The sequence below is a fragment of the Odocoileus virginianus genome, chromosome 1 (assembly GCF_023699985.2).
Source record: "Odocoileus virginianus isolate 20LAN1187 ecotype Illinois chromosome 1, Ovbor_1.2, whole genome shotgun sequence".
NCBI classification, from domain to species: domain Eukaryota; kingdom Metazoa; phylum Chordata; class Mammalia; order Artiodactyla; family Cervidae; genus Odocoileus; species Odocoileus virginianus.
Window position 1 is genome coordinate 83,770,250 of NC_069674.1, and position 27,082 is coordinate 83,797,331.

Sequence of the window (27,082 nt, forward strand, 5' to 3'; positions counted from 1 at the left end):
AATGCTGAGTCCCTTTGCTGTTCAGCTGAAACTACCTCAGCATTATTAATAGGCTATATACCAGTACAAAATGAAAAGTTTAAAGTTTTGGAGAAAAAAAAAAACACCTGACACTACAAACTCCTAACATCATTGCAGACCAACTGAAATACTCATCTGTTGCAGCTGGGAATGTAAAGTGGTATAACCACTTTGGAAACCAAATTGGTTGTTTCTGAAAACAACAACTGTACACTAACCATTTGACCTAACAGTTCTACTCCTAAGTGTGTGTGTATGTGTATGTGTGTGTGTAAGGGCTGATAGGTAAGTGATGGAGATTTTTCCTGCTGTGATTTTTCTTCACCGTTTGTCTCTCTTTTATTCTTGAACCACCTACACCCATCATAAAAACTCACTGATATCTTTACTCACCATCATTTTAAAGAATGCATTTACTTTCTCCTCATATCTTTGGAAGTGTGTGGGTTTTTTCCTTCTATTGGCTTTTGTTTTCAAATGATTTACTGACTAATTAGGCCATTATCTACTCATTACCAGAATAGAGAGTTAAGATATATGCTTATTATTACTAACTGACTAAAGAGCTAGGAAGAAGCTTAAATTGCATATATTTCTTTGATTAATAAAGGAAATTTAAAAGCTGACATAAATAGCTACCACTCTGGTAAAACAATTTTGACTTAAAGAGCCCTACATATTTTTCTTTACCCAAATAGGGTCAATGTCATCAAAGGACAAAATGATGAAATCTTGAAGCTTAATAATTGGCCTATTCACAAATTCTCCACGGACAAAAGAGAGAACTATGTTCTCTAAGTGTTGAATAATATTCTGTATTTGTAATTTTGAAAACAATGGAAACCTTAGTCAAACCAAAGGAAGTGAGAAAATTGCCAAGTGAAAAGTAACCAATATTTGCAAAATCAATTTTAGATTAAGGTGAATATTTTTTATGCACAGTAACCTCATACATATTAAATGTACTAAAAATGAACTCAAATAGTTATAAAATATAATAAACATTATTGAAAATGTTTTCAATACATGTTTTTTGTTGTTCTCAGATTCTTAGGTCAGGGGAGAGGGAGTTTGTTACATATAACATCATTTTTGAGAAGAGTCTGATAGTATTGTGTGGACATTTGAAAGGAAAGAAAATGGCACTGTTTCAAATTATATATATATGAATGTATGCATGTGTGTGAGTACCTCTAGAGTGAGAATCACACTTTGTTAGAATTAAGACAGACATAGCTACTACTAGTCATTGATCCCCTCTGGTATTCCTGGCAGGAGATAAGACCCAGGTCATAGCCTTATGTGTTATGAGCACTAATCTATGATGAAGCCTCTCTCTGGCATGAGCCAGGCATCAGACTTCTGTGTCTCCTGGGTGTAGGGACTACATTTAAAAGGTCCTAATCAATAACCTTAGATATGCAGATGACACCACCCTTATGGCAGAAAGCGAAGAGGAACTAAAAAGCCTCTTGATGAAAGTGAAAGAGGAGAGTGAAAAAGTTGGCTTAAAGCTCAACATTCAGAAAACTAAGATCATGGCATTTGGTCCCATCACTTCATGGGAAATAGATGGAGAGACAGTGGAAACAGTGTCAGACTTTATTTTTCTGGGCTCCAAAATTACTGCAGATGGTGATTGCAGCCATGAAATTAAAAGATGCTTACTCCTTGGAAGCAAAGTTATGACCAACCTAGATAGCATATTGAAAAGCAGAGACATTACTTTGCCAGCAAAGGTCCACCTAGTCAAGGCTATGGTTTTTCCAGTGGCCATGTATGGATGTGAGATTTGGACTGCAAAGAAAGCTGAGTGCTGAAAAATTGATGCTTTTGAACTGTGGTGTTGGAGAAGACTCTTGAGAGTCCCTTGGACTGCAAGGAGATCCAACCAGTCCATCCTAAAGGAGATCAGTCCTGGGTGTTCACTGGAAGGACTGATGCTGAAGCTGAAACTCCAATACTTTGGCCACCTCATGTGAAGAGCTTACTCATTGGAAAAGACCCTGTTGCTGGGAGGGATTGGGGGCAGGAGGAGAAGGGGATGACGGAGGATGAGATGGTTGGATGGCATCACCAACTCAATGGACATGAGTTTGAGTAAACTGGGATTTGGTGATGGATAGGCAGGCCTGGCGTGCTGCGATTCATGGGGTCGCAAACAGTCAGACACGACTGAGCAACTGAACTGAACTGAAAGGGTTCTCTTGAAGTCCCACTAGGCTGTTAGTTGGAGTGTGTATGCTATCCTAACCCCCAAAGAGGGCTGAAGTGGAGATTCAAATAGGGGTCTCTCAGAAATTATTTTTAATAGTAACCATTTCTTCCTGAATCTGCCTTCTCTTATATCCTACTTGGCCTGAGGGTTCCAGAGTCCCAGAATATGTTCTCAGTACCATTTTTGAATACTTGGGTCTATCTGACTCCTATATACATGTGTATGTATTTTCTTTCCTTTTTTTTCTATTCATTGGTACTGTACAGGTTGTTTTCCCTTGCCCAAGTCAACACTAAAGCAGAAATACTACCAAACTAAGTGAAAAATTTAGAGGAATAGAGATAAATTTGAAGACATGACTATAAAGCTACTTTGTGTTTTTTTTAAAGATGAGATAAAACTGGATCTGGGGTAAAGGAGAAAGGAGTAACATAGATGTTTTTCCAGAGAAGAAGAGTAAACATATGATTCCTCAAAGTAAGGGAGAGTAGAAGGGCTTTCTACTCCAGTGACCAGGGAGTGGAATGGAAAGGATGCTATACCTAGTTGTCTTTGATAGACAGCCAGCATACCTGGATACTTGCAAGTGTCTCTGGACAAAGATGGAGAAGAGAAATTGTATACTTTGGCGGACATGAGAGTGTGAGGAGAAGATTTAGTCTTCTGACCAAGATGCAACTCCACAGACCATGTTAGGAATTTTCCAATTAATTAGGGCAGTGGTAGAGATTCTCTACTATCTCATATACCCACACACATATCTACATGCATTTAACTTTTAAGGAGAATAGAGAGTGTTTGGAGCCCCCCAAAATAAAGTCTGACATTGTTTCCACTGTCTCCCCATCTATTTTCCATGAGGTGATGGGACCAGATGCCAACATCTTAGTTTTCTGAATGTTAAGCTTTAAGCCAACTTTTTCACTCTCATCTTTCACTTCTCAAAGAGTCGGACACAACTGAGTGACTGAACTGAACGGAACTGAGAAAGTGTTTGCTGTGCCCAGTTGCTCAGTCATGTCCAGCTCTTTGTGACCCCATGGAATGCAGCCCACCAGGCTCCTCAGTCCATGGGACTCTCCAGGCAGGAATACTGGAGTGGGTTGCCATGCCCTCCTCCAGGAGATCTTCCCAACCTAGGGATTGAACCCAGGTCTCCTGCATTGCAGGTGGATTCTTTAGCATCTGATCCACCAAGGAAGCCCAAGAATACTGGAGTGAATAGCCTGTCCCTTCTCCAGGAGAACTTCCCAACCCAGCAATCAAACTGGGGTCTCCTGCATTGTAGACAGGTTCTTTACCAGCCAAGCTACCAGGGAAGCCCAGCGAGTGTTTAAGCGACTGAAAAAAAAGAGAAACTATAGATGGATAACAGGAATATATAATAAAAATGTCTAATGTGGGCTTCCTCTACATATATTGAATATGATAGACTTGTTTGAAGGAGTTATTGAGGTCAATTTTGTTTTTTAAACAACATGACAGACAATATTACTTTGATTTTAACTATTAATGTAACAAATGACAGACAGGTTTTAAGCACAGTCTTTTCAAAGGGACATTTCTGAAAGGCTCAAAGAAAACAACACTACTGACTCACTCAACACTTAATAAGTAAGTACTTGAACTGAGTTTTCAGTAACAGGTACTGACTGCTGTACAAGAGAAAGTATAATTTATAACTTTTGGTTTCCTGATGCTTGCTTATACTGTTTATGAAAATTGATTCTTAAACTTTGGCAGGCATAAGGATTACTTAGAAAATTTGTTAAAACTGCTGGGCCGTTTCAGATTCAGAAGATTTGGTGTAGAGACTAAAAATCTGCATTTCTAACAAGTTTTCATGTGACACTGATGCTATTGGTCAGGGAACTACTCTTTGAAAATCATGGACTGATAATAGATTATCCTTAATTTGACAGAATGTTAAAAAATGTTGTTAATGGCAAATTAAGATTTTCTTTAGTGGATAATTATTATTCATGACTTTAATGATGGTTAGAATGTATTTTGTAGTCATAACAATGGAAAAATAGCATGAAGTATGACAAAGCCCAGTAAAGAAAGTGTTTTCCTCTCACTATTATAGACAGACATTTTTTTCTCTTTCTTTTTTTTAGTAAACTTTAAGCAATTCATTGGAAGAAGTCTAAACAGCACTGTGCCCTAAATGATGCACCAGTCCAAATAAGTGCTAAAGGATTTGCAAAGTTGAAAGTCAAGGTGCCATTTGTTTTTCTTGTGCAGCCTGACACTGCTTCTAGTTATGATCAAAATATTCATATATAAATAACAAGATTAGAAGGAAATATGCCTGTATCACACTTGGGTTTATTTTGATAATATTGGAAGCATTACCATTGACATGGTTTAAAATTCTGCAGCTTTAGTTTTGTCTGGCCAAATATTTTGATAAAGTTAGAATTTAGTCTAAAAGTCATGGAATGGCAAAAACAATGTGGTTTGTGAGACCAGATTCGGGGTTTTATCCAATTTTGGTGGACATCTGTAGTGACTTTTAGACCGTACATCAGAATTCTCCTCAACTTAATTCTTTCCTTGTCAACTGTATATCTAGTCAGTCTCCATATTCTCACTAATCTTCCTTGTAAGAGTAGCTCTTGTTCCCTGTCTTTGTACTTTTGTCTAAACCATTATTTCCTCATGAAAATTCTCCAAGCTCATTTCACTTATTCCTCTTTGTCATAATTTGAAATACTCCCCTATTGTACCTTAGACCAATGCAAACCTTCCCAATATAAACATTTCTCTTTTTGTTGGCTCTTTCTCATTTGCCATTATAAATGTGGAGATCTCTCACATTCAAAAAGTTTACTTAACCAATCTCCTCCTATTGAATACTAAAGTTGTTAACCATTGTTTCATGTTTGGTATCATTTCTTGGTCATTCATTTTCTCATTGAACATAAGAGCTATAATTGTGGCACATTCTTGGATGGGATAATATCCACCTATTAAAACTATAGTTTAAATCTTGACATGGAAAAATGTTTGACATGTTTTTGAAGAAAAAGTGTCTTTATACTATACTATTTATAGCATATTTCTTTCTTAATTACAAACGCACACACATAATATGGTCAACTCTGCGTGGTTGGATTGGAAAAATATTTTAATTTTAATTTTAATGTCTAGGTATTTTGGATATTTTACAACAAATATGTGTTATCTGCATAATAAGTTATAAAGGGCATAGAAAAATGAAAATATGCCTATGTGTAAGAGTGATTGCTGTTAGGAAGTTGGATTTTCAATTTTTTCTCCTTTGTATACTTTAGTTTTAGTACTAAATATTATTTAAATTGATTATTAAATAGCATTAAAAATCAATATTTAACATTATTAGGTAGTATTTAGTATTAGAAAGGATAAAATTCTGTTTAATTAAAGATTATATTTAATTAATATTAGTATATGCCAAACCATGTGTAATTCCAATAATACTACTTTTCTGTGCAAAAACTTTAGAGCTTGCTTTTTCCTTGTAACCGAATTTCGAATTGCTTAACCAGGGAAGCAAGCTTTCCATAGACCATTACCTGCAGATCATTGTTTTTCATTATCCAATGCTGCATCTCAACAAGCTTTCAATGTAGTTGGATATAATCCCCACTCTTTTCTACTTTACCATTCCTTTACCGCTCCCTGACCTTGCTTTTCTGCATGTCTACACTCACCTTTCCTGCAAGGCCTAGGCCAAATGCTAATCTCCTTGGACTTACATCAGTCTAATTACAACATCTGAGTGTGCTTAACATTTTGTTTTTCGTTTTTAGATTCCATTCAATTATTTCTGTGTAGTTTTTCTGTGCATATATTAGCTCTTCACCTTTATTTATTGCACATGTTTTTTGGTTCATAAGGACATAGTTAAACTAGTAAACCTAGTTAATTTAGTAAAATCTGTCCTTACAAAGCATATCATCAGTAATTTATGGAGTGAAAAACAAATCTGTTTGTGAATCTGGCCTTGGCCACCTACAGGCTGCGCGCCTTTAGACATGATGTTTAACCTCTTGTGCCTTCATTTCCCTTGAAAAATTGACAGAAATGATATTTAGTATTGCTGAAGAATTAGTGAGATAGTTTTATAAATAGCACATTATTAGAGTACAGATTATCTGCTATAACATCAAATGCTGTGGTTTAGCTGAGAAAGATTGTTTTCCCTACTAGGGTTCAGTTGAGGATGGCAGTTGTTGGTTGAAGAGGAAGCTCTGAATGTTTCAGTACAGGGTTTCCTTTGCCAAGATAGCTCCAGTTGTCCAGATAAAAAACATGGAAAGATGAAGTGAGATCCTAGGTTCCTCTCCCATCTGTCACATTGGCCAACATTTAGTCCTGTAACCACATTTAGCTGCAAAGGAGTCTGGATGGTTAAGTCTCAGCTGTGTGCTCTATTCAAACTCAGAGGGTGGGTCCTTTTGCAAGGGAGGGAAGACAAGAATGAGGCCAAATAGCACTCCTAACAAAACCAGTATTCTGAGCCTAAAAGACTGTAGCCCAAACCCAAATGAGATGAATACTCAAAGACAAAAGCCTTGTTAAACCTAATGGCTTCCATTTGATCTCTCCAGTGAAACCCGTCTATCTATGCTACACATGCTTCCCTAGTAGCTCAGCTGGTAAAGAATCTGCCTGCAGTGCAGGAGACCCTGGTTCAATTCCTGGGTTGGGAAGAGCCCCTGGAGAAGAGATAGGCTACCCACTCCAGTATTCTGGGGCTTCCCTGGTGGCTCAGCCGGTAAAAAATCTGCCTGCAATGTGGGAGACCTGGGTTCGATCCCTGAGTTGGGAAGATCCCCTGGAGAAGGGAAAGGCTACCCACTCCAGTATTCTGGCTTGGAGAATTCCATGGACTGTACAGTCCATGGGGTCACAAAGAGCTAGACACGACTGAGCGACTTTCACTTTCATGCTACACATACCCTTTCCTTCAAACTCTTACAACTCTTTAAAGATAGGGAATTTGTCTACATAACCTATTTAGCTGTCAGTGTATTCCCTCATCTGCTTTACTTTATTATTTTTTATTTAAAAAATTATTGGAATATAGTTGCTTCACAATGTCGTATTAGTTTTTAGTGTACAGCAAAGTGAATCAACCATACATATACATATGTTGTTTGGTTGCATCTGACTTTTTGCGACCCCCCTGGAGTGCAGCATGCCATACTTCCCTGTCCTTCAGTACCTCCCAGAGCTTGCTCAAATTCATGTCCATTGAGTCAGTGGTACTGGCCAACCATCTCCTCCTCCGTCACCCACTTCTCCTCCTGCCCTCAATCTTTCCCAGCATCAGGCTCTTTTCCAGCGAGTCAGCTCTTCACATCAGGTGACCAAAGTATTGGAGCTTCAGCATCAGTCCTTCCAATGAATAGTCAGGGTTTTCATTTCCTTTTAGGACTGACTGGTTTGATCTTCTTGTAGTCCAACAGACTGTCAAGAGTCTTCTCCAGGAGCACAGTTCAAATGCACCGCTTCTTTTTTGGATTTCTTTCTGATTTAGGACTTCCCTGGTACTCAGACTTTAAAAAATCTGCTTGCAATGTGGGAGATCTTGGTTCGATCCCTGGGTCAGTAAGAAACCCTGGAGAAGGGAATGGTACCCACTGTAGTATTCTTGTCTGGAGATTTCCATGGATAGAGGAGCCTGGAGAGCTACAGTCCATAGGGTTGCAGAGATCTGGACACGAATGAGTGCCTAACACTTTCGCTTTCACTAGGTCACCACAGAGCATTAAGTAGAGTTCCTTGGGTTATACAGCATCATCTCATTGGCTGTCTATTTTATGTGTGTGCTTAGTCGCTCAGTTGTGTCCAGCTCTTTGCGACCCCATGGGCTGTAGCCTGCCAGGCTCCTCTGTCCATGGGGATTCTCTAGGAAAGAATACTGGAGTGGGTTGCCATGCCCTCCTCCAGAGGATCTTCCCAACCCAGGATTGAACCCAGTTCTGCCACATTGCAGGTGGATTCTTCACCATCTGAGACCATCTGAGCCCCCAGGAAAGCCCATCTATTTTATAAATAGTATCAATAATGTACACACGTCGGTCTCAGGCCCCCAATTCATCCCATTCCTATCCCCCCAATTGGTATCCATAGGTTTCTTCTATACCTGTGTGACTCTATTTCTGCTTTGTAAGTAAGATCATTGATAGCATTTTTTTTTTCAGATTCTACATATATGTGTTAGTGTATGTTTGTTTGTTTTTTTTTCCTCTTTCTGACTTACTTCACTGTGTATAATAGTCTCTAGGTCCATCTACATGTCTATAAATGACCCATTTCTTTCCTTTATATGGCTGAGCAATATTCCATTCTGGAGCTTCCTAGGTGGTGCAGTGCTAAAGAATCCACCTGCCAGTACGGGAGATGCAAGAGATGTGGGTTTGATCTCTGGGTCAGGAAGATCTCCTGGAGAATGAAATGGCAACCTGTTCCAGTATTCTTGCCTGGGAAATCTCATAGACAGAGGAGACTATCCATGGGGCTCCAAAGAGTTGGACATGACTGAGCGACTAAGCACGCACCCCCCCACACTCGAATGTGTCACTGTATATGCACCGCATCTCTTTATTCATTCCTCTGCTGATGGACACTTAGGCTGTTTCCACGTCCTGGCTATTATAAATAGAGCCTTCTCCACTAGATTAAACAAAGAAAAATCACAACACAAGGGTATCCCATAAATTTCACTTGTTTAAATATGGCTCTGGAGAATGTGCACTTGAAGATTATGAACATGTTATGTTTATATCAAGGTGACAGTAGAAGCCTTTGGTTGCTAAAAAAAAAAAAAAAAAAAAAAGCCCAATTTGTCTTTTAGCTAATTTTTCAGTTCTTTGTAATTAGGATATTTCTTCTGCTTTCACTACTGGGTAGCTATGGAAGGAAAATAGATCACTGAGAATGACCTTACATCTTTATCATTGACTCTACAGTTTTCCAGTGATTAGGAGCTTTTTGGAATTATATAATGTCCTCTACTGATGAGAATGTATGAATGTTACTACATTTCCTTGTGTGACAATGTGCTATTTCCTGGCAGTGCTGAGGGTCATGTAGCACACAATGATAAATAAAGAAACATCCTGTGCATTCTTAGATCTTCACATTTTTATTTTGAAACATAGAATTTCATATTGGTTAACACCTACTTTTAAACAAAATGATGCATTAATTAAATGCCTTGTCATAACTGTTATAAGCTCTGTTAGAAAAATAAACATCTCACAACAAACTACAGTATCAGCTTTTTAATAAATACATAAACCAAAGTTAGTAGTCAATCAGAATTATATGAACAGGCTCATAGTATCTAAGTGAAATTATTGTATTACCAATTTTCTATGTCATTTAAGGCAATTTAAATTTCTGTAAAATTCAAAGTCAGAAATAGTAAGAAACTTGTTTAAATCAGAATTTGTTTCTTTCTTAGAACTATTTTGATTTCAAATACTTTAATTTAAAAATACACTCTATATTAAAATGTTTTCTACAGAGGCAGGAGTTGTTAAATGAAACACATAGGTTATATTACTGATAATTTTAAAACATTACTAATTTTTTGCAGATTTAAAAAACTTTAATGAAGTAACTGGTAAATGTAAAATAGTTTTAAACTTATGTTAAATATATACAAAATGAATTTCTATATTAATATGTGCAAATTTATATTTTATTATAATTTAGAATTAAAATATTTTATATTCATTATCTTAAAGAAAATCTATGTGCCATATTTGTCATTGTATTGAACTGTTATCAAAATCACATTTATCTGTGGTACAGTGTAAAGTTAGTAAAGACTTTTTACACAAATCATACATTTCCATCCTTGATGATTGCAGTGTTTTTTTTTTATTTTTGGATAGATAATTTTAACTGAAATAGGTAATGGAGCTTAGAAACCTGATTAATAGAGTTAGTTTATGAACATAAATTTTTGTGGGAAAGTAATCCAGGTAGATAAAGGAGTAGTGTTATTACTCTCAGGTATTTCATTGACAGCTGTCCAGATAGCTGAACAATAGTTTCATGTAAGTCAAATAATTTAAATATGCAGTTTTATGAGTCATTCATGGGCTTAAGGTGAATTTATTAAAGTCAAAGGAAAATATCAAACAAAAGAACAGAACAGAGATTATATAGAACAGAAATGATATAGAAAAATTAAAATGTAGGAGGACTTTAAGGGAAAATTTCCTTACAACACTGATAAGTTGTATGATACTTTTCTCTTGTCATTGACATAAGACACATAAAATGCTTCAAAATCTTAAAATTGCAAAAATCTAAATGTGATGATGTTATGTAATATTTTTCCAGTTAATTCTGTTTAAGAGTGAGATGATCACATGAAAGTATTCTTTAGAGAGTAATAGAAAGAATAAACATTTGTTAACAAACCTAGGAGAAACTCACTCATTCTTGTCAGTTAGGTTAGGGTTTGCTGAACCAGTAGCAACTAGCATAAAGTATAAACAGAAGGCTGAAAGAGCTTTTACAACTTAAAGGTCTGCAGAATCTAAACTCATAATCAGATGGTTAGGCTCCATAGCAAGTGGTAATGTGATTCAGATGTACTGAAAACTGACTTCACGTGTTATCGTACGTGTGTTCTTAAATATTTATATAAAAATGAATGTCTCTATACCCGTGAACATTTAGTTAAAGATGAATTAGTGTAATATTTATTTAAGTAAAATTATAAAACTGCATCTCAGAGGCCAATAATCGCAAGATATATTTCAGAGATGTTAAATTGAAAAGTAGATATCTTAGAGTTAATGAAATATGAACATGTATAACCCATAATAAATTGGCCATTGAAGAATTATAAGAGAAAAGGGGAATGATCTGAAAGAATGCTAGTTTCATATTTATTTGAAAATATGTCTCAGCTTGCATTGCATTAAGTGGAGTTCTTAAGGTCAATATAAATAAGGATAGTTGTAAATTAAATGTTAAGAGTAAATAAAACAATATTTATGCACAAGATTGAACTCCCAAGTACCTATATTTCATTAGATACTTTTATTAAAATATATGGATCTCAAATCCCTTAAAATTGAAATAAGCTTGAACAGTTGTAAAAATTTAAAGTTCTCAGTTTTTAATGGGTCTTTGTTTAGGTACATAGATTCAAATGACTTTTAAAATCATTAAGAGATGTTTGGAAATGAAGAACTTCATTATATTATTATAGTCAGTTATTTTTCACAATTAGGCTAATTGAGCTTGAAGTTTTGGGGCAATCTCTTAGGAAAAGTAAGTAGAAAACAAATAGGAGTAGGAAAAGGAAGGAAAAGCCATTGAGTTTAACTTATTATAAAGGTATCATAAGGAATATAATTCTATGGAGAATAATTTTCATAATCCATCATAGTTATATTTCAACATTGTATGGATGTCCATTGTCATGCATAAGAATATATTCAATAGCGATTAAGTGTATATTAAAAATGTTTGAAATTTATTCTTTAGTGGACTATTGTATCTGATGCATCCACTAATTTTAATTTTGAGTTTTGAAAAATTTGCCTCTAGAGAAATCTATGTAATCTTAGATTTTTGTATTTGTTTAAACCAAACTAAATTGAATGTTTAGGACATAATCAGAGTTTTAGTAAATTTTTGAGTCTTTCAGAGAATGTCTGTACATAAATATTAATAAATTAAAAAAAACAGATGCTTATAAATCCACACATACTGCAGTATAAAGATATCCCCAGAGAAGTAAAATTCATACAGTTATATTGTAGTGTATATATGGCCTATTTCTAAATCATGACATACTTTAGGGCACAGAAATGCTGTCGTACCAAAAGAGTTGTTCAAGTTCTTAACTTCATTAACCATTTAAAGTTTCATTACTTGTGTTTAATATCAGTGAATCTCAAAAGGCTCCTGTGGTCATATTAGTTGAAATAGGCTTCGTTTACATAAATTATTTAATCTAAGAATACCCTGTTTTCCCTTAACTTTTCATTAATTCTAACTAATCAAATATTAATTATCTTCTCATAAGGAAAATATCAATTATTCAAGTAAATATAAACTCTAAAATCTTTAAGGATTAGCTCTTTAAATAAAAAAGGAAAGCACAAGACATCACAAGCATAACTGCAATCACCATCTAGCATTGAACTGCCTATCAGGAAGCTTGTCCCTTCCTATGAGAAGCGCCTTGTTTCATCATAAATTAGTGCAAACTAATGAGAGTGTCCAAATATCCATCCCTTTATTTTAAGGATTTCATTTTGTTATCCTCTTTTAGATAATTCAGCCCACATAGACATTAGTTAATGAACCTTGTAATGTTTCAAAAATTTTAAATGTCAGTTTTCAGTATTTCAATGAATGGATATTTTCCACTTTTCCTTTTGGGGGCTGACAGGTATTCATTTATTTCCTTTTTTAAAAGGATGTAATGTGTGACAGGCAAGCTGCTAAAACAATTTTTATGTTATCCTTGGTGATCAAAGGTATTTTACATAAGTGAGTCACAATACTGAATTATGTCAATGGCGCTGATCACTCAGTTGGGGAAGGAAATACTGCTCAACTTAGTGTCATAATTGCCTGGCTTCAGGGGACGGCTGATGGGAGTACTGTGGTTTTTGGCTCTAGAACAACTTATTGTACATTTTTGAATCTTCTTTAGGATGGATGGGATATAGTCTTCATTGGAATGTAGATATTTGGCACTTTGTTTAACTCAAGTGCTGGAAGACAGAAAATCGGGGAAGCTGATTGTAAGAGGACATTTAAAAGGAATTTAAAATAACTTCCTTTGTTGTCATAGGCAAAGCTCTGTGCTGTACACAGGACTCTTTGACTTCTAGCCAATAAAATCAGAGTGAATAAATCTGTAAGGATATGGTAGTTGTGATGAAGTTCCTGTTAGGGAAGATAAAAGTTCATCACCTCTGTATCAAGCTCTTGGACTGAGCACTGCACAACCCCAGGGGAAATGCTGTTCACCACAACCTGTGTGAATGGACTTCCCTCTAGTTAGGCCATTTGGCAGTCTCTTAGAAGCTGATTAGCAGAAAGACTGGATGCCAACCATGGACAATTCGGTTTGAATTACTTTTTTCTGCCTTGTTTGAGAATTGTCTCATGCTTATTCACTTAAGACTTCAGTAAATCACATTTAAAAACACTTGCCAATTGACTATTTTAAAGATTCCAGAGGTAGTACTACGTTGTTCAGTGAGCCCTGGCCTGGCAATAAGATAGTTCTCTTTGAGTGCTGCCACTTGGTCACTGAGGGGTTTTTGAAAAATCATTTGAACTTTCTGAGCCTCAGTTCCCCTGAATAACCACAAGGGTGAATTAGCTTATTTCTAAAGATATTGTCTATTCTTCTCTAATTGTGTATTTTTAGAATTCTGGTGAGTTGGACTGAGGTGATTCAGGGAAAGAATGTCCTTAGACTGCTTCAAAGGGCAAAAGTAATATAGCTTAATTTAGTTTTAATTTGAAAAATACTACTATCTGCTTTGAATAAATATTGGAGAAAACGCATTCAAAAGTGTGGCACTTTGTTTGAGGCAGAGTTTCTAAATATTTTGTGAGTTTCAACCTGATGATTAGACAAATGAAGTGGTGAAATAATCCATCCAGTTTACCAGGTAAGAAGATCTAAAACTCTACATCAGCAAACAATGAAGCTGTTCAGATTTTGATGTTACTTGAAGTGTCCCTTATTAAACATTGAATTTTGAAAAATATTCTAATAAAGTGACATTGTATTATTATTAGTTTTTTATGGCAGTAGTAACTTAGCACTTATTAATCCAGTCATCTGTGACATATATAAACTTATCCTGTAAGAAAGGAAACCAAAATATAAAGGCAAAGAGGAAAGAATATTAGAATTAGTATCCATCTTGTCAAAGAAAACAAACACACATGCATAAAACTACTATTTCAAAAGCAATATCCCTCAAGATTAAGGTTTTATCTGTTTATCTCTTGAACGAATGAAACACTATTCATTTATTCATCTATCTGGTCTTGTCTGTTCACTGCTGCCAGTTGTTGAAGTGTTTGGCAACATTGGTATAACTGCATTATTCGTTTGTCTGCATGTTTGGTGCAGGGATTACTGTATCCTTGTAGTGACACAATGCCAAAACTTTTCTCACAGCATTGTCTCTCTGGGAAGTGTACAAATGGTGGGTACCTGTAAAGTGTAGTCAGTGCTCTTCAGATAATCTACATTCTATGCTGATCTAAATAAGTTATATATTACAGTAAAGTGCTACAATGACACTAGTATCAAACAGTAGTAAGACACATTTTTCTCTGAAAAATTCAGCAGCAGTGTGAGTCACATGATGATGAGGATGCTTGTCAGTCTTCATTCGAGCAGACAACCAGCAACTGGCATGATCTAGCAAATTTGTCCCCTCCTGTGACTTCTAAAATAGTAAATTTTAGGAGCAATTATTTAAAATCCAGTTTCCCATAAGGTACTTTTTTTTTTTTATCATTTTAGAAGTTGCACCTGAAAGTTTCATGAGCATTTAATTTGCTAATGTCCATTTTTATTTCTTCAGGTTTTTCACGTCGGTAGGTTACTGCTCTTGTGCAAACGCTTTGCAGAATCAACTTGTCCTTGATAAGGAAGAAATATTATCATTAATTAAGGGCCTAAATATTGAAAGTAGACAATAACACACTGATAGTAATTCATTTTTAGAATTCACTGACCTTTTTTGAGGCAGACACCCTGTAATCTGCCGAGGACTTAATTTTATTACTATTCCATTGAAGTATCACCTGTCTAATGATCAGGACTTTAAGCAACCCAATCAAGAATGTGACTATGAAGATGATGAAAAATATTCTCAAGTAGCTTGGACTAGAGAAGCATTCTGTAAAGAAGCAAACAAATACATGGTTTAAGAAACTGGAATGAGTAAATCAAAGGATTCTAACAGTAGTATTAGAAATAAATAATGTTTGTCATCTCAATTAATAGGATCAGAGATATTTACAAATCTACATTTTCAAAACAAAGGACTTCCATTGTTGTTGATTCAGAAGTAATCTAATTATTATTACACATTTATTATTCAAGTATTTTCAACAAAAAACTCTCCTTCAGAGAATAGCCACAATTAAGGTATTCAATAAGATTATTTTTTTTCAGCTTGATTCTTGTACTAACTAGAATATGTCCAAATCCTTAACTAAATATGATTTCAACCATGACAGAGAGAAGGACAGTTTTTGTGGTATGATGTGGATCACTAACTGGAAAATAGGATTTAAGAATTATTTAACAGCTCCGTGCATTAACATATGTTTTTCTTGTTATGCTTACTCCTCATTTGTTACACATCAGTAATGGAAAATAAACATCTGCAGAAGCTAAAATCAGTACTACTCTAATAGATGAATAAATATTTCCTTTGAAACTGTAGTGTGTTTTCATTATTATTACACATAGCTTCTCCAGGAAATGGGAGTGTACAATTTGGGACAATACCCAAATCTCTTTCCTCAATTTTTATTAATTTATTTTTCACTTGTCTGTTAACTAAATCTATCATATTCTGCTTCTAAAAATACCACTTTTTGTTTTTTCAAGAACAGATAATTACTAGCTGGAAAAGGAAATGCTGTATTAAGAGGGGCATGCTAGGTCTCTGTTTTATCACTAGACCTTTGGCAAACTCTAGTTGGAAAGTCTACAGCCTCTGTGGCTGCCAGAGGTATTACCCTAATCTAAGAGGAACATGGTTGCATAATACACAAGTATTCCACAGAACTCACCAGCTGCCCCACACTCACAGAACTACCTCCCAACCTAAAGTGCCATGTGTTTTTCTGCATTTTCCAGACTTTGGGGACTTCATCTAACTGTCTGAGAATCTCCTCGAGAAGGCCTTTTGGGAGGGGACCTGCCAAGACTTTGAAAAGCAGTCACCCAGTCATGAGTGATTTCTGTTTGAATTCCCACCAATGACCAAGCATGCTCTTAAATAGCCAAGAATTCAGTAAAAAGGGCAAGGGCTCTTCTCCAAGTGGGAAGACTTAGAGCCAGTGGTTTTTTTTTTTTTGGTCATAATGTTGAGGTTCCTTGAAAGAAATGCTAAAAGGAGACTGGAGGACCACTAACTGGAGTAGAAGCACCAAATCCAAGTGTAAGTCCCCCTGTGTTATAGTCTTATACATAGAGAGAATCCAAGATGCTCTATTAAAAGGTGTTACCTTTGGTAGTGCCCAGGTTCATGACATGCACGCCTTTCATTTCCCTTGGCCGACTTAGAATAGTAATCAGCTAAGGGGGCGCGTGGCTTGATCTCACTTTCTGGCTTCTTGCCTAGTAGGAGTTTAGCCAGGAAAAGCAAAATAACCCTTTAAGTGTGATCAAGTGGATAGATAATAGAGGTGGTTAACAAATGCCCTTTTTCCTCTCCTTGCACAACAGTTGTGAAGGGGAGGGGAGCCCTCTAGCTATTAATACTAATACATTTTATAAATATTTCTAATGGTTTAGGATGGAAAACCTTTCCAGGATTCAAATCTGTATGCATTTAAAAATTTTTAATTTTGGAGAACCAAAAATTTAGCTCCAGCCATGCCTCTTTTCTTAGTTTAGGTCAAGCAAGGGATTTTCCTAAGGAGCTTTAAGGGAATACATTTGTTAGCCACACTTATGTCAAAATAGGTTTATTTACTTAACATAATAAATTACATGTTGACAGTTAGTGCTCTATTCATTAGAAAAGGCACTTGGCTTTTGGGTGTGATTGCTGCAGCCCCATCTGGCAGCACATGGGCTCTTTTCAAATCTAAATTTATGATGGGCTAAGGTTAGTATGGATATGAGGGGAGAGGAAACAAAACTCTGGAGAAAGTTTACTCTTCTGTACAATCTCTCTAAGACCTAGAATTATTCTTACAGGTTGGAAGAGAGACCAGAAATAATAGTAGCAGTAGGAATGTTCTCAATGAATACATAATTTCAGGCTTCATTTCGAATTCTTGTATAGTTTAACATCTTAAACCTGAACAAAAGGAGGGCACTGGCATTTCGGTTCTAGTGAACCTTTGTCCAAAATGGTCTTTGAAGACAGAGTTCACATGCTTCTTTCATTCATATATCATCTTTAAAATTTTTTTCATGTTCACTGGCTTAATTGACACAACTCTTTGAGGTTGATATTATTTCCATTTTATAGATGAGAAAACTGAGGCTCAGGGAAATTTTGTAAGAGGGCTAATACAGCTTAGCTACTATTAAGAGTATCAATAAACATGCTTAAGCCAAGGTCTTCAGACTAAAATTTCCATACCATTTCCATTGTGCCATCTTTATATCTATTCACTCTGGGAAAAAATCTGTGCTCTGCTCTGCTGTGTCCTACTCTCTGCAGTCCCGTGGACTGTAGCCTGTCAGGCTCCTCTGTCCATGGAATTTTCCAGGAAAGAATACTGGAGCAGGGTGCCTTTTCTTACTCCAGTGGATCTTCCCAACCCAGGGATGGAACCCGTATCTCTTGCATCTGCTGCATTGGCAGGAAGATTCTTTACCATTAGGGCCACCTGGAAAACTCTCATTCAACTCTAGATTATATTTGCATCAGAATGAAAATTATTGCCTTTTGAAGGAAGGAATTGCCTTTTGAGCTGTGTGCTTCTCAAAAACAGATCATTACTACCTAGAATTTTTTTTTTTTTTTTGGCATCACCTGAAACATGGAAGTAAATGTTAGTTTCACATGAGGAAGCTTATGACTGGAAGCAGGTTTGGGTTGTGAAGGATAATTATGGCTCCACAGACCTTGTCTTTATTTTTTTTTCCATTTATTTTTACTGGTTGGAGGCTAATTATTTAACAATATTGTAGTGGTTTTTGCCATACATTGACATGAGTCAGTCATGGATTTACATGTTTTCCCCATCTCGATCCCCCCTCCCACCTCCTTCCCCACCCCATCCCTCTGCAAAACAGAAAAACAGACCTTGTCTTTAAAGGTGAAATGGACTCTACATAGGAAATGCCTATTCTTGGTTCATGAGGTCTCTCAAGAAAATCTGTTTGGTGTAATTCCATGGAGTTGCATAGCATGTGAATTTAGCTGGGTAGTTGAGATGAGAGATCTAATAGTTTAATCACACCATGGCAAATATCTTCAATCAGTTTTATAGAGTACCATTTCTGGGAGACTGTAAACATTGAAGCAGTTATTTCTTTTTTTAGGATGGTTGAGCTTTTTGGGGGGACATGGTTCTCTACAGACACTCTTCAATACTTTGATTATTAAACTTTTGTTTACCTGATGTTTGGTCCACATAATGCTGTTCTTTGAGAGCACATGAAGTTTTACACCGATCAAGTATAGCTTGAGACAGATTGTGAGGGTGAAGACATTGCACACAATTCCTATAAGGGGAAACAGAAGTGAAAACATTTTATTCTTTAAAAGGTTGTAGCTTGTAGTATTTTCTGTAAACCATAAAATGACAAAATAGGGTGCTTTTTTAGGACAGCAAACTTGTTAAACAGGGAAAGAAACCTGTGACATTTATTTGTAATCTTGGCTGAATTTAATACCAAGCAAAATTACATTCTAGTCACTTAAAATATTGTAATGTATAAAATCAACATAATGATATTTTTTGTATTGAAAATAAAATTTCCAGGAAGTGAATAAGATAGCCTTACTATAAAATCAAAAACAAAACCATCTAGCACAGATGTTTTAGAAGATGACTATTATGATACTGCTAGAAAAAATTTTGCAGTGAATATACAGTTCAAAATTTGATTGAGTTGACTAGAAATACCTACATCATTATCTTCCTAATGAGTTACATAACCTCATGCATAATTGTGAAAACTTGAGAATATCTTTTAAAAAATGATTAAAACAAATTGTAAGCCATAGTGATATTTTGAGTAGTTGTCTTTGAGCAGTTAATTACTGGCACAAAACAACAATGCTGCCATTATTTAATGTAACCTTTTACTTATCCATCACTCCTTTCTAGAGTGCTTCATAGCTACTGCTCTTTTATCTTTAAAAGAATAAAAATAAAACAACAATAACAGGTGACATTTATTCCATGATTACTGTGCACCATGTACAAAAGTTTAGGGCTTTTTTGCATGAACATCTAATTTAATTATTTCACAGAATTTTAGCACAGCATTATTATTATCTGCACTTTTGCTATCATGAAACTAAGGCACAGACAATTTAAACAATTTGTCCTAGATCAAAAAGCTAATTAATAGTAAGCTGGGAAGCAGTCAGCTCCTAAATTATAATATTGTACATCTTAAACTTACACAAGATTATATGTCATTTACATCTCAAGAAAGTTGGGAGGACAGCCCCACTGAATCTTTATTAACACTGAATATTATTCTTTAAAAAAAAACTGTTTCAAAAAAAGGCAGTGAATACCTAGATAAATTCTCATGCATGACCCAAGATTGGAATCTAAGTCTTCTAATTCTTAAATTTCTCATTCGGTTCTTTTGTTAGCATGATGATAATTTGTCTGGAGAAGATCCAGCAACTTTTTGGTTAAAGTAGGCAAAATAGAAAAGATTGAACATGGCTAAACAAAGGACTGCCTTACATAGGTTTGGAACCAGAAAACACATACCAGTTTTCACTGCAGCCTGTGTGACACGTGGGACAGTGTTCACAGAAACGGCCGATGCTCCTGGGATCGGTGCACTCACACCTGCCACATACGCATGTGCCTCTCCCACTGCACACTTGGCCCTTTGGACTGACACAGAGTTGGGCGGATGCAGACGGGCACTGGCAGCGATCCCCTTCCCAGCCCCTGAAGCACTGGCACCTGCCCGCCTCACACTCTCCGTGCCCTGCAACACAGATACTCCAAGATCTAAGTTACCAAGATCACTGGCTTTGTGAAGCATTTCCAAACATGAATTTCCCTTCCATCCAGTGGAAACACACTGACACTCGAGTGAATGGAAACAGCATCATTTTCTATTTGTCTGACATAAACAATCCCAGGACTTAGGAGTGACTATTTTTAAAGCTGTCCTATTGTAGATAATCTCCCCTTGCTAATCTGTTGTGCTGACCGTTGTGAATTCTGCCCTGCTGCACTGACTGCCCAGCTACTTGAAGGTCACTGTATATTCAGTTCTAAAGTAAAAAGACACAGATATAAAGAAGTAACAGAGGCTGAAGTAGTGTTGTCTGATTTGAAATTTGAAAGAAAGGGGTATTTTATGAATAGCTTCCATAATTTTCTCTCCTAGTCGCTCATTATTGCTAAGGGCCTGGGATAACTTTGAAGGTCCATTGGGCAAACTCTTCTAAAAGCTTCAGTTCTGCTAGTGCCTTGATTAAAGATGAGATCTCCAGGGAAGTTGAAGTAATCCTTTCACATCTTCAGCACATTATGTAGCAGGTTAGTGGTGCATGTCTTAATAAGGTATGTTGTGAAATGTTATTAGGTGGTAAATGAGAGAAAGCAAGAGAGAAATCAGGGTGGTATGTTTGTGCATGTTGGAGTTGAGGAAGAACACTGATTATACTTAGTTAAGTGGGTTTTAGCCTGTAGAAGGTATCCAAAATTTAATATGCTAATGTGAACTAGAAATTTTCAAGAGGGTACATATTCAGGGCTGTATAATGTTTTTCAAGTTTATCTGACCAAAGACTTTTCCCTTCTTCCTTCTTTCCTTCCTTTCTTCTCTCTCCTTCCTCCTCCCCTTCTTTTTCTTACTTCCCTCAATTTCTGGCTTATGCCCTCTCTTGTTTTATTGTGGAACACCTCACAGGGTAACTGTTCCATAGCCTCTACTGTTGGATCAGCTCAATTTGTTAACTGTAAAATTAATAATCATATCCAGGCCAAGCAAATGCCTGCTAGGCTCAATTCTCTGTATGTGGGCTACATGCCTAATACTAGCCAGCAGATCTGTGAACATGTGTTATTATTTTCAAAGGACCTTAGTGAAGAAAATACTTGTCAGCCTACAGTTTGTGGTTATGATTTATATACAAATAATTCAAAGCAGATTCTCAATTGCCTCTGGAACAGTAGTTATCATAGTCATGTAAAAGGACCAGTCCACTGATTTTTAATATTTTACTGTTAACAGAGACTGGAATTCTCAGTGTCTCAATATTTCAGACTTCATTGAGAGTTCGACAGCTATAGGAAATGATGACCTCAGAATTCTTTCTCTTCCCTGTCCCAAGCAGTTTTAGCACTAAAAAACTTAGATGATAATTGTGGGTGTATTCTAAAGTCATCTATAACCCTTTCTACCTAGATGCCAAGTACAGCTGAATGAATGTTTAGAATATAAAATATTATGTGTATAAGATATAAAGGAAATTGTCCATCCCATATTTATGTGATATAGGGCACATTTTTAATTTATACAAGAACAAAAACTTATTTTGTGTATGTTTATTACTTTCCATAAGCTTATTAAAATGAAATATTTCATGTTATCAATAATTTAATATTTGCTTACCAAAATGCAAACATTAAAAAGGTACTTTAACAATAAATGGATTTAGTACACTACCATAGAAAAATTAATTAATTAAAAAAGTATTTCACACTAATTTTCAAATGTTGTATATATTTTCTAGAATTTAACCTCTAGGTGGCAGTAAATTGAATTAGCCAAAACATACTTTTGATATTTTTTGTTTTAAATTATTTCATTTTAAAATTTGGTCTGTATGTGGCCTCTGGGACTAATCTTGATTTCTTATGAAACCTGTATTTTCTTGAAGAGTACTGTCCTTTGACAATTCTGTTGCTGGTGTTGTCCCAAAAATAAAGTAGACAGGTTTATATTACTACAGATTTATAATGCCATCTCTAATAACACATTAAGAATTTTACAGTGAATTGAAAGTACATTTTTATGGCTAACTATCCTCTGAACAAGATGAAGGAAGTGACCATTTATGAGGATAAATCAGAGTCTTCTAGAAGAATACCCAGATTATAGAAAATCTGTCAGACATTGTCAGTAATTTCCTTTTCTGGTATATGTCTTTACAAGGTCACGGCATACTTGAAAATACGAATTAATTTTTGGTTTTAATTTTTAAGTATTTCCTGTACAAAATAATTTAAACTATAAATATCAGAATCATTTGAAGTATATCTGTGGCTATGTCCTAATTTCACAGACTTTGAAAGTTTAAGTATCAAATTCAGATTCAGGGTTGGTAATTATAAAGATGTGATTTAAAGATACTTTAACATATATGCTAGCTTAATATTCGACTATATAAATAACTGCATGTACATATTTATACTCACCAGCACACAGATTTCCATGATGATATGGACAAGAAAAGTCATCCTTTTCACAGTATTTTCCATACACTTTTCCAAACTTAATTTTGTGACATAAACATTTCCCACAAGTGCAAACTCCTCTACCGCTGCAAACAGGTTGATCCTTGTGTGACTTGCAACTTTCAGAAGGAAATGTGTCCTCATCAATATGACATTTATTCTCATCACACTGGAAGCACTTGGCATCTAGAAAAGTTTCTTCTACACACTTTCTTTTAGGTCCTCTGCCATCATCACACTGACAGCTGCAGTTTCTGTGTATGTGAATTTTAGTGGTCTCATTGAAACCAATAGGTTTGATTATTGCGTAGCTCTTTCCTCCCGTGACATCACATTTTTCCATTGTAACTGTTACATTGAAAAGAACCTAAATTTGTGGGTGAGAGGGAAGAAAATACATTTAAATCCTTTGATTGTTTTTATTACTAATATTATATATGTTAATGATATTTTAAGTCAATACTATACCATCTATAAGAAATTTATATTTATAAATTACACATGCATTCTTTTTTCATATGTAGACATAGCATTACCTTTTAATTTCATTTTATTTCCTTATTAAGGAACTGGAGAATTAAAGGATGCAGTGACTGAGGCTTGCCTGTCATGCACCATTAAGTGGACATGGATTCAAACCTACTTGAAAGGTATCTACTTCTAATCATTCATTTATATCCTCAGATGACTTCTTAGCAAACTTGAGAGAGAATAGACCATTTTCTAGATCCAGTCCTTAACTTGTGGAGTTACGGCAAATATTTGGCACTAGAGATAGATCAGATAAACTAAAGTCAAGGGCTTCTGCTCTACTGGTTTAAAACCTTGAAATGAACAATTGTTCAAATGAACAGTTTTTATTTTGTTTCTGTTTTCCTAGAGCCCAAGTAAAGTTTTGGACTTAAATTTTAGTTTATACATAATGTTAAAAGGAAAACATGGGGCTTTCCCTGATGTTACTCAAGGGAAAAAGATTTAGGACTCTCAACTTTTAGGTCCTAAGATCTCAATACAAAGTCATACATTTTTCTCAGTGGAGATGCTAGTCTGTAACTAATGATCTGGCCTGGCAGGAATTGGTTTCCCCCATGAAACTACATAATTGCTCTCTCTTGCCAAATTTTTCTCAGTTTTTTCTCCACAACAAGATTGGCTTAGTGTGTGTATTTATATTTGTTAATTCATCATATAATCTTCAGGTATTTTGACAAACAAGGTTTATAGTTTTCTTCCATGTTAGACTTAGATATATTACAATTTAAAAATAATTTGTGCTAAGCTTTTTGGTTGGGATGGAGATAAATTAGGTACACAGATATGGATGGATATATATATATGTATATATATGTGTATATATATATATATATATATATATGAATATATAGAGATTTCCTCTTCCTTATGTATATACATTATAGATATCCATCCCAACCAAAAAGCCTAACACAAATACATACACACACAAACACACACACACACACACAATAAGAAAGATCTAAATTTACATTTATATGTTATCTATATCCATGCAGAATTAGAATTAGTCTCATAATATTAAAATCAGTACAATTGGTGTCAGACTTGAAATGTATTTTTCTCTTTAAAATATTAAGGAGTAACAGATAGTAAGATAATGTGGTCACTGACAAAATTAAGTAGAGCAAAACTTGGGATTTCTATAATTGAGGTCAAATGACTCTTCTTGATAGTCAAAGTGTTTATATAGATAGTGTTTATATCACTTGGTTGAAAGTGAGGGAAAAAAAGAGATGTAGACAAAGAAAAAGAAATAAGCTAAACCATTCTGCCAAAATTGATTTTGAAAGAAAGAGCGTCTTCTAAGAAGGTAATCCTTTCTAAAAAAGTAATAACTGTATTATTTTTTGCGAGCACAAAAGAAAAAGTTTCTCTATACTCAGTGTAAATAAAATATATTTTTTGTAAACTGGTATAAAATATCTTTTGGACAAAATTCAAGGAGTGATCATGGAGAAGCCTACAGAACTTGAATTTGAAATAATTAATTTCAAATATACAGTTAGTTGGAGCAACTATACTACCTACAGATTCTAAACTTTCCAAGAGGGAAAAGTATATTCTAACTAGAAAGAAAGGAAGATTCTCCTTTATTCAATCTTATTAACAGAATAGTAGGATTTTTAATCTTTCAGTAGCTCTTTCTGTATATCATGATATTAAAATAATTAATAACATCATAGAACCTTAGAGATGGATGGAAGAGTGATTAGAAATATTCAAGTTATTTATTTAAAAATGAGGCAGCTGATGCCTCACTGAGGTAAGTGACTCACTGAAAATCACTTGTTCTACAAGAATTTCTTTTTAAAGTATATTTCTGTGTGTTTACTCTCTCTTGTGCCAATTCTGGGAGAATCCCTATCTCCCATGGTCCTATTTCCTCATGCTGCTATAATCTGAATCTCTTTTCCATATTTCATTCCTTTTTAGTTAAGTGATGACACTTCTTTTTGTTGTTGTTATCCTTAACGAAATTCCCTACCTCCTAGATCATTGTATTGAGATAATTTAAGTGTCCTGGGACAATCACAAAGTGAAAGATTTTATAATTCTTAATCCTTATCAACCCCTCCATCACTCCCATTCTTCTGTATTGCTTTTACCCTCAGCTTTCACATTTACTCTGAGAATTTTCAGATTTGAAACAAAAAGGTATTATCATCATCATAAGAATAGACACTTCTTGTTCGAGGAGATGTGATTTCCTAACATATACTGGCTGTGTCATCAATAATAATAATAAAGTTATTATTATTGAATAAGTATTTAATATGATACATTTTAAGTACTAGAGAATTTGAGAGAACAGTCAATGGAGTTACAAGTAGGAACTTTAGGAATAGACAATGAAAGTTACTTTGAAGTGTAAATGAGATTCTTAAGGTCAGTAGTAAGCAAAGTTTTCAGAATGGTTTGAGTTTTCTGTGAGAAAGCATGCCAAACAAGTTAATTTACTTTAAATCGGAAAAATCCACACCCACATACTTCATCATTGCTTGTCACATTTCCACATCCGTCTGTGCCTGGCTTTCTGGTCCCATCTGGACAGATGGCAGTAATGTTAAAGTAGATGCCTTTTACCTGGTTTTCCACCTGAACTTTCACTTCTGAAATGAGTTTCTGCAGAGATGACATTTTTTAGTTGTATACTATAGCAGTTTCAAATGTAAGCAACTAAACAAAGTCAATTTTATCATATCATTCTAGGTTTAAATTTTTAACTAAATCAGAGTCTCTCTTTATAAAATCTTGATTAAAAACAGTATTTCCACATAATGACCTAGCTACCTTTGAAATACATAAAAAATACTGAAGGATTAGATTATCTGTGTTTAAATTGCTCTATTTTTTCACGTATTTCCATGGCTGCATTATGATCACTTCAGAGACATTTCTCACTCAGCCTGTGTTACAAAAATAATCATTTTAATCCAATAATATTTATATTTTGTGATAAAATTTGAATAAAGCATTGAGAATACATACACAATATGATACATCATAGCACATAAATCTTAACAGCTTAAAATCTGGAACACTCTTCTGACATTTACTGCTATTAAAGAAACATTTCAGTTTCAGATACTTAAGACTATCATGGAAACTAAAATGTCTTATTGATACAGAATTGAAAAGTAAATATTGTGGAGGCCATTTCTATACTGTAGATATAAGAAATACTATACTGTACTTCTATACCTATACTATAGGTATAGTATACCTATACTGTAGGTATAAGAACTACCTGCCAGTTATGGCCCTGTAAATTCTCCAAGAATGGCCTAGGATTTTTGCCAAGTCCCTTGAGCTTGCTTATTGTTTCAATTCTTAATACTGAAATAGGGCCTCTTACTGGGCAGAAAATCATTCATTCATTCATTCACTTATTTATACAGTCATTCAAAAACATGTATGTATTGCCAGTTATGATGATTATGTGTATCAAGCACATCCTAATTTCTCCCCATCTCAGTTCCAAAAGTTACAACTACATTAAATATATTCTGTAGATCTGTGTGAATTTCATCTGATAAAACTAAGAGTCTACCACATGCAAAATTCCTTAACTTATGTCTGTAAACAAAAGGAAAGGGAAAAGATGAAGTATGTAAGAAAAGAGAGTGAGCAACATGGTATGAAGGAAAAAGATATCCCCTTGGCTTCTAATTCTTTACTTGAGTAATTTTTCTTTTTCAACTGTATAGGCAACAAAGAGGTTAATAACTGATCATGGAATTATGGTAGTAAATCTTTAGAGTAAGATACTTCCTCAAATTAGTAAATTCTATTTGAATTAGGTAAGACTGTATCAGTCACATTTTTTATCAACCAGAGAATCCATATATTGTAATCACTTAATTAAACAGTTTCAGGAAAAAATAGAAACTTCTCCTGCTCAGTCATGTCTGACTCTTTGTCACCCTATGGACT

At 35.0% G+C, this 27,082-nt stretch overlaps 1 protein-coding gene across 3 annotated transcripts in view; it reads right to left on the minus strand.

Annotated features, from left to right (window-relative positions):
* Positions 1-9,357: 9,357 nt before the first annotated feature.
* The window catches only part of ITGB8 (integrin subunit beta 8), a 94,871-nt gene continuing 77,146 nt past the window's right edge, over positions 9,358-27,082 (minus strand). For 2 of the 3 annotated variants that reach the window (XM_070470284.1, XM_020868923.2), the window contains 6 exons: positions 25,637-25,771; positions 22,574-22,979; positions 19,904-20,129; positions 18,565-18,671; positions 14,987-15,150; positions 9,358-14,890 (listed from right to left, as the gene is read on the minus strand). In XM_070470284.1, coding sequence (XP_070326385.1) covers positions 14,768-14,890; positions 14,987-15,150; positions 18,565-18,671; positions 19,904-20,129; positions 22,574-22,979; positions 25,637-25,771 — 1,161 coding nt within the window. In that variant the 3' untranslated portion in view covers positions 9,358-14,767. The remainder of the gene's footprint in view (positions 14,891-14,986; positions 15,151-18,564; positions 18,672-19,903; positions 20,130-22,573; positions 22,980-25,636; positions 25,772-27,082) is intronic. The other variant, XM_020868924.2, reaches the window with a different exon arrangement.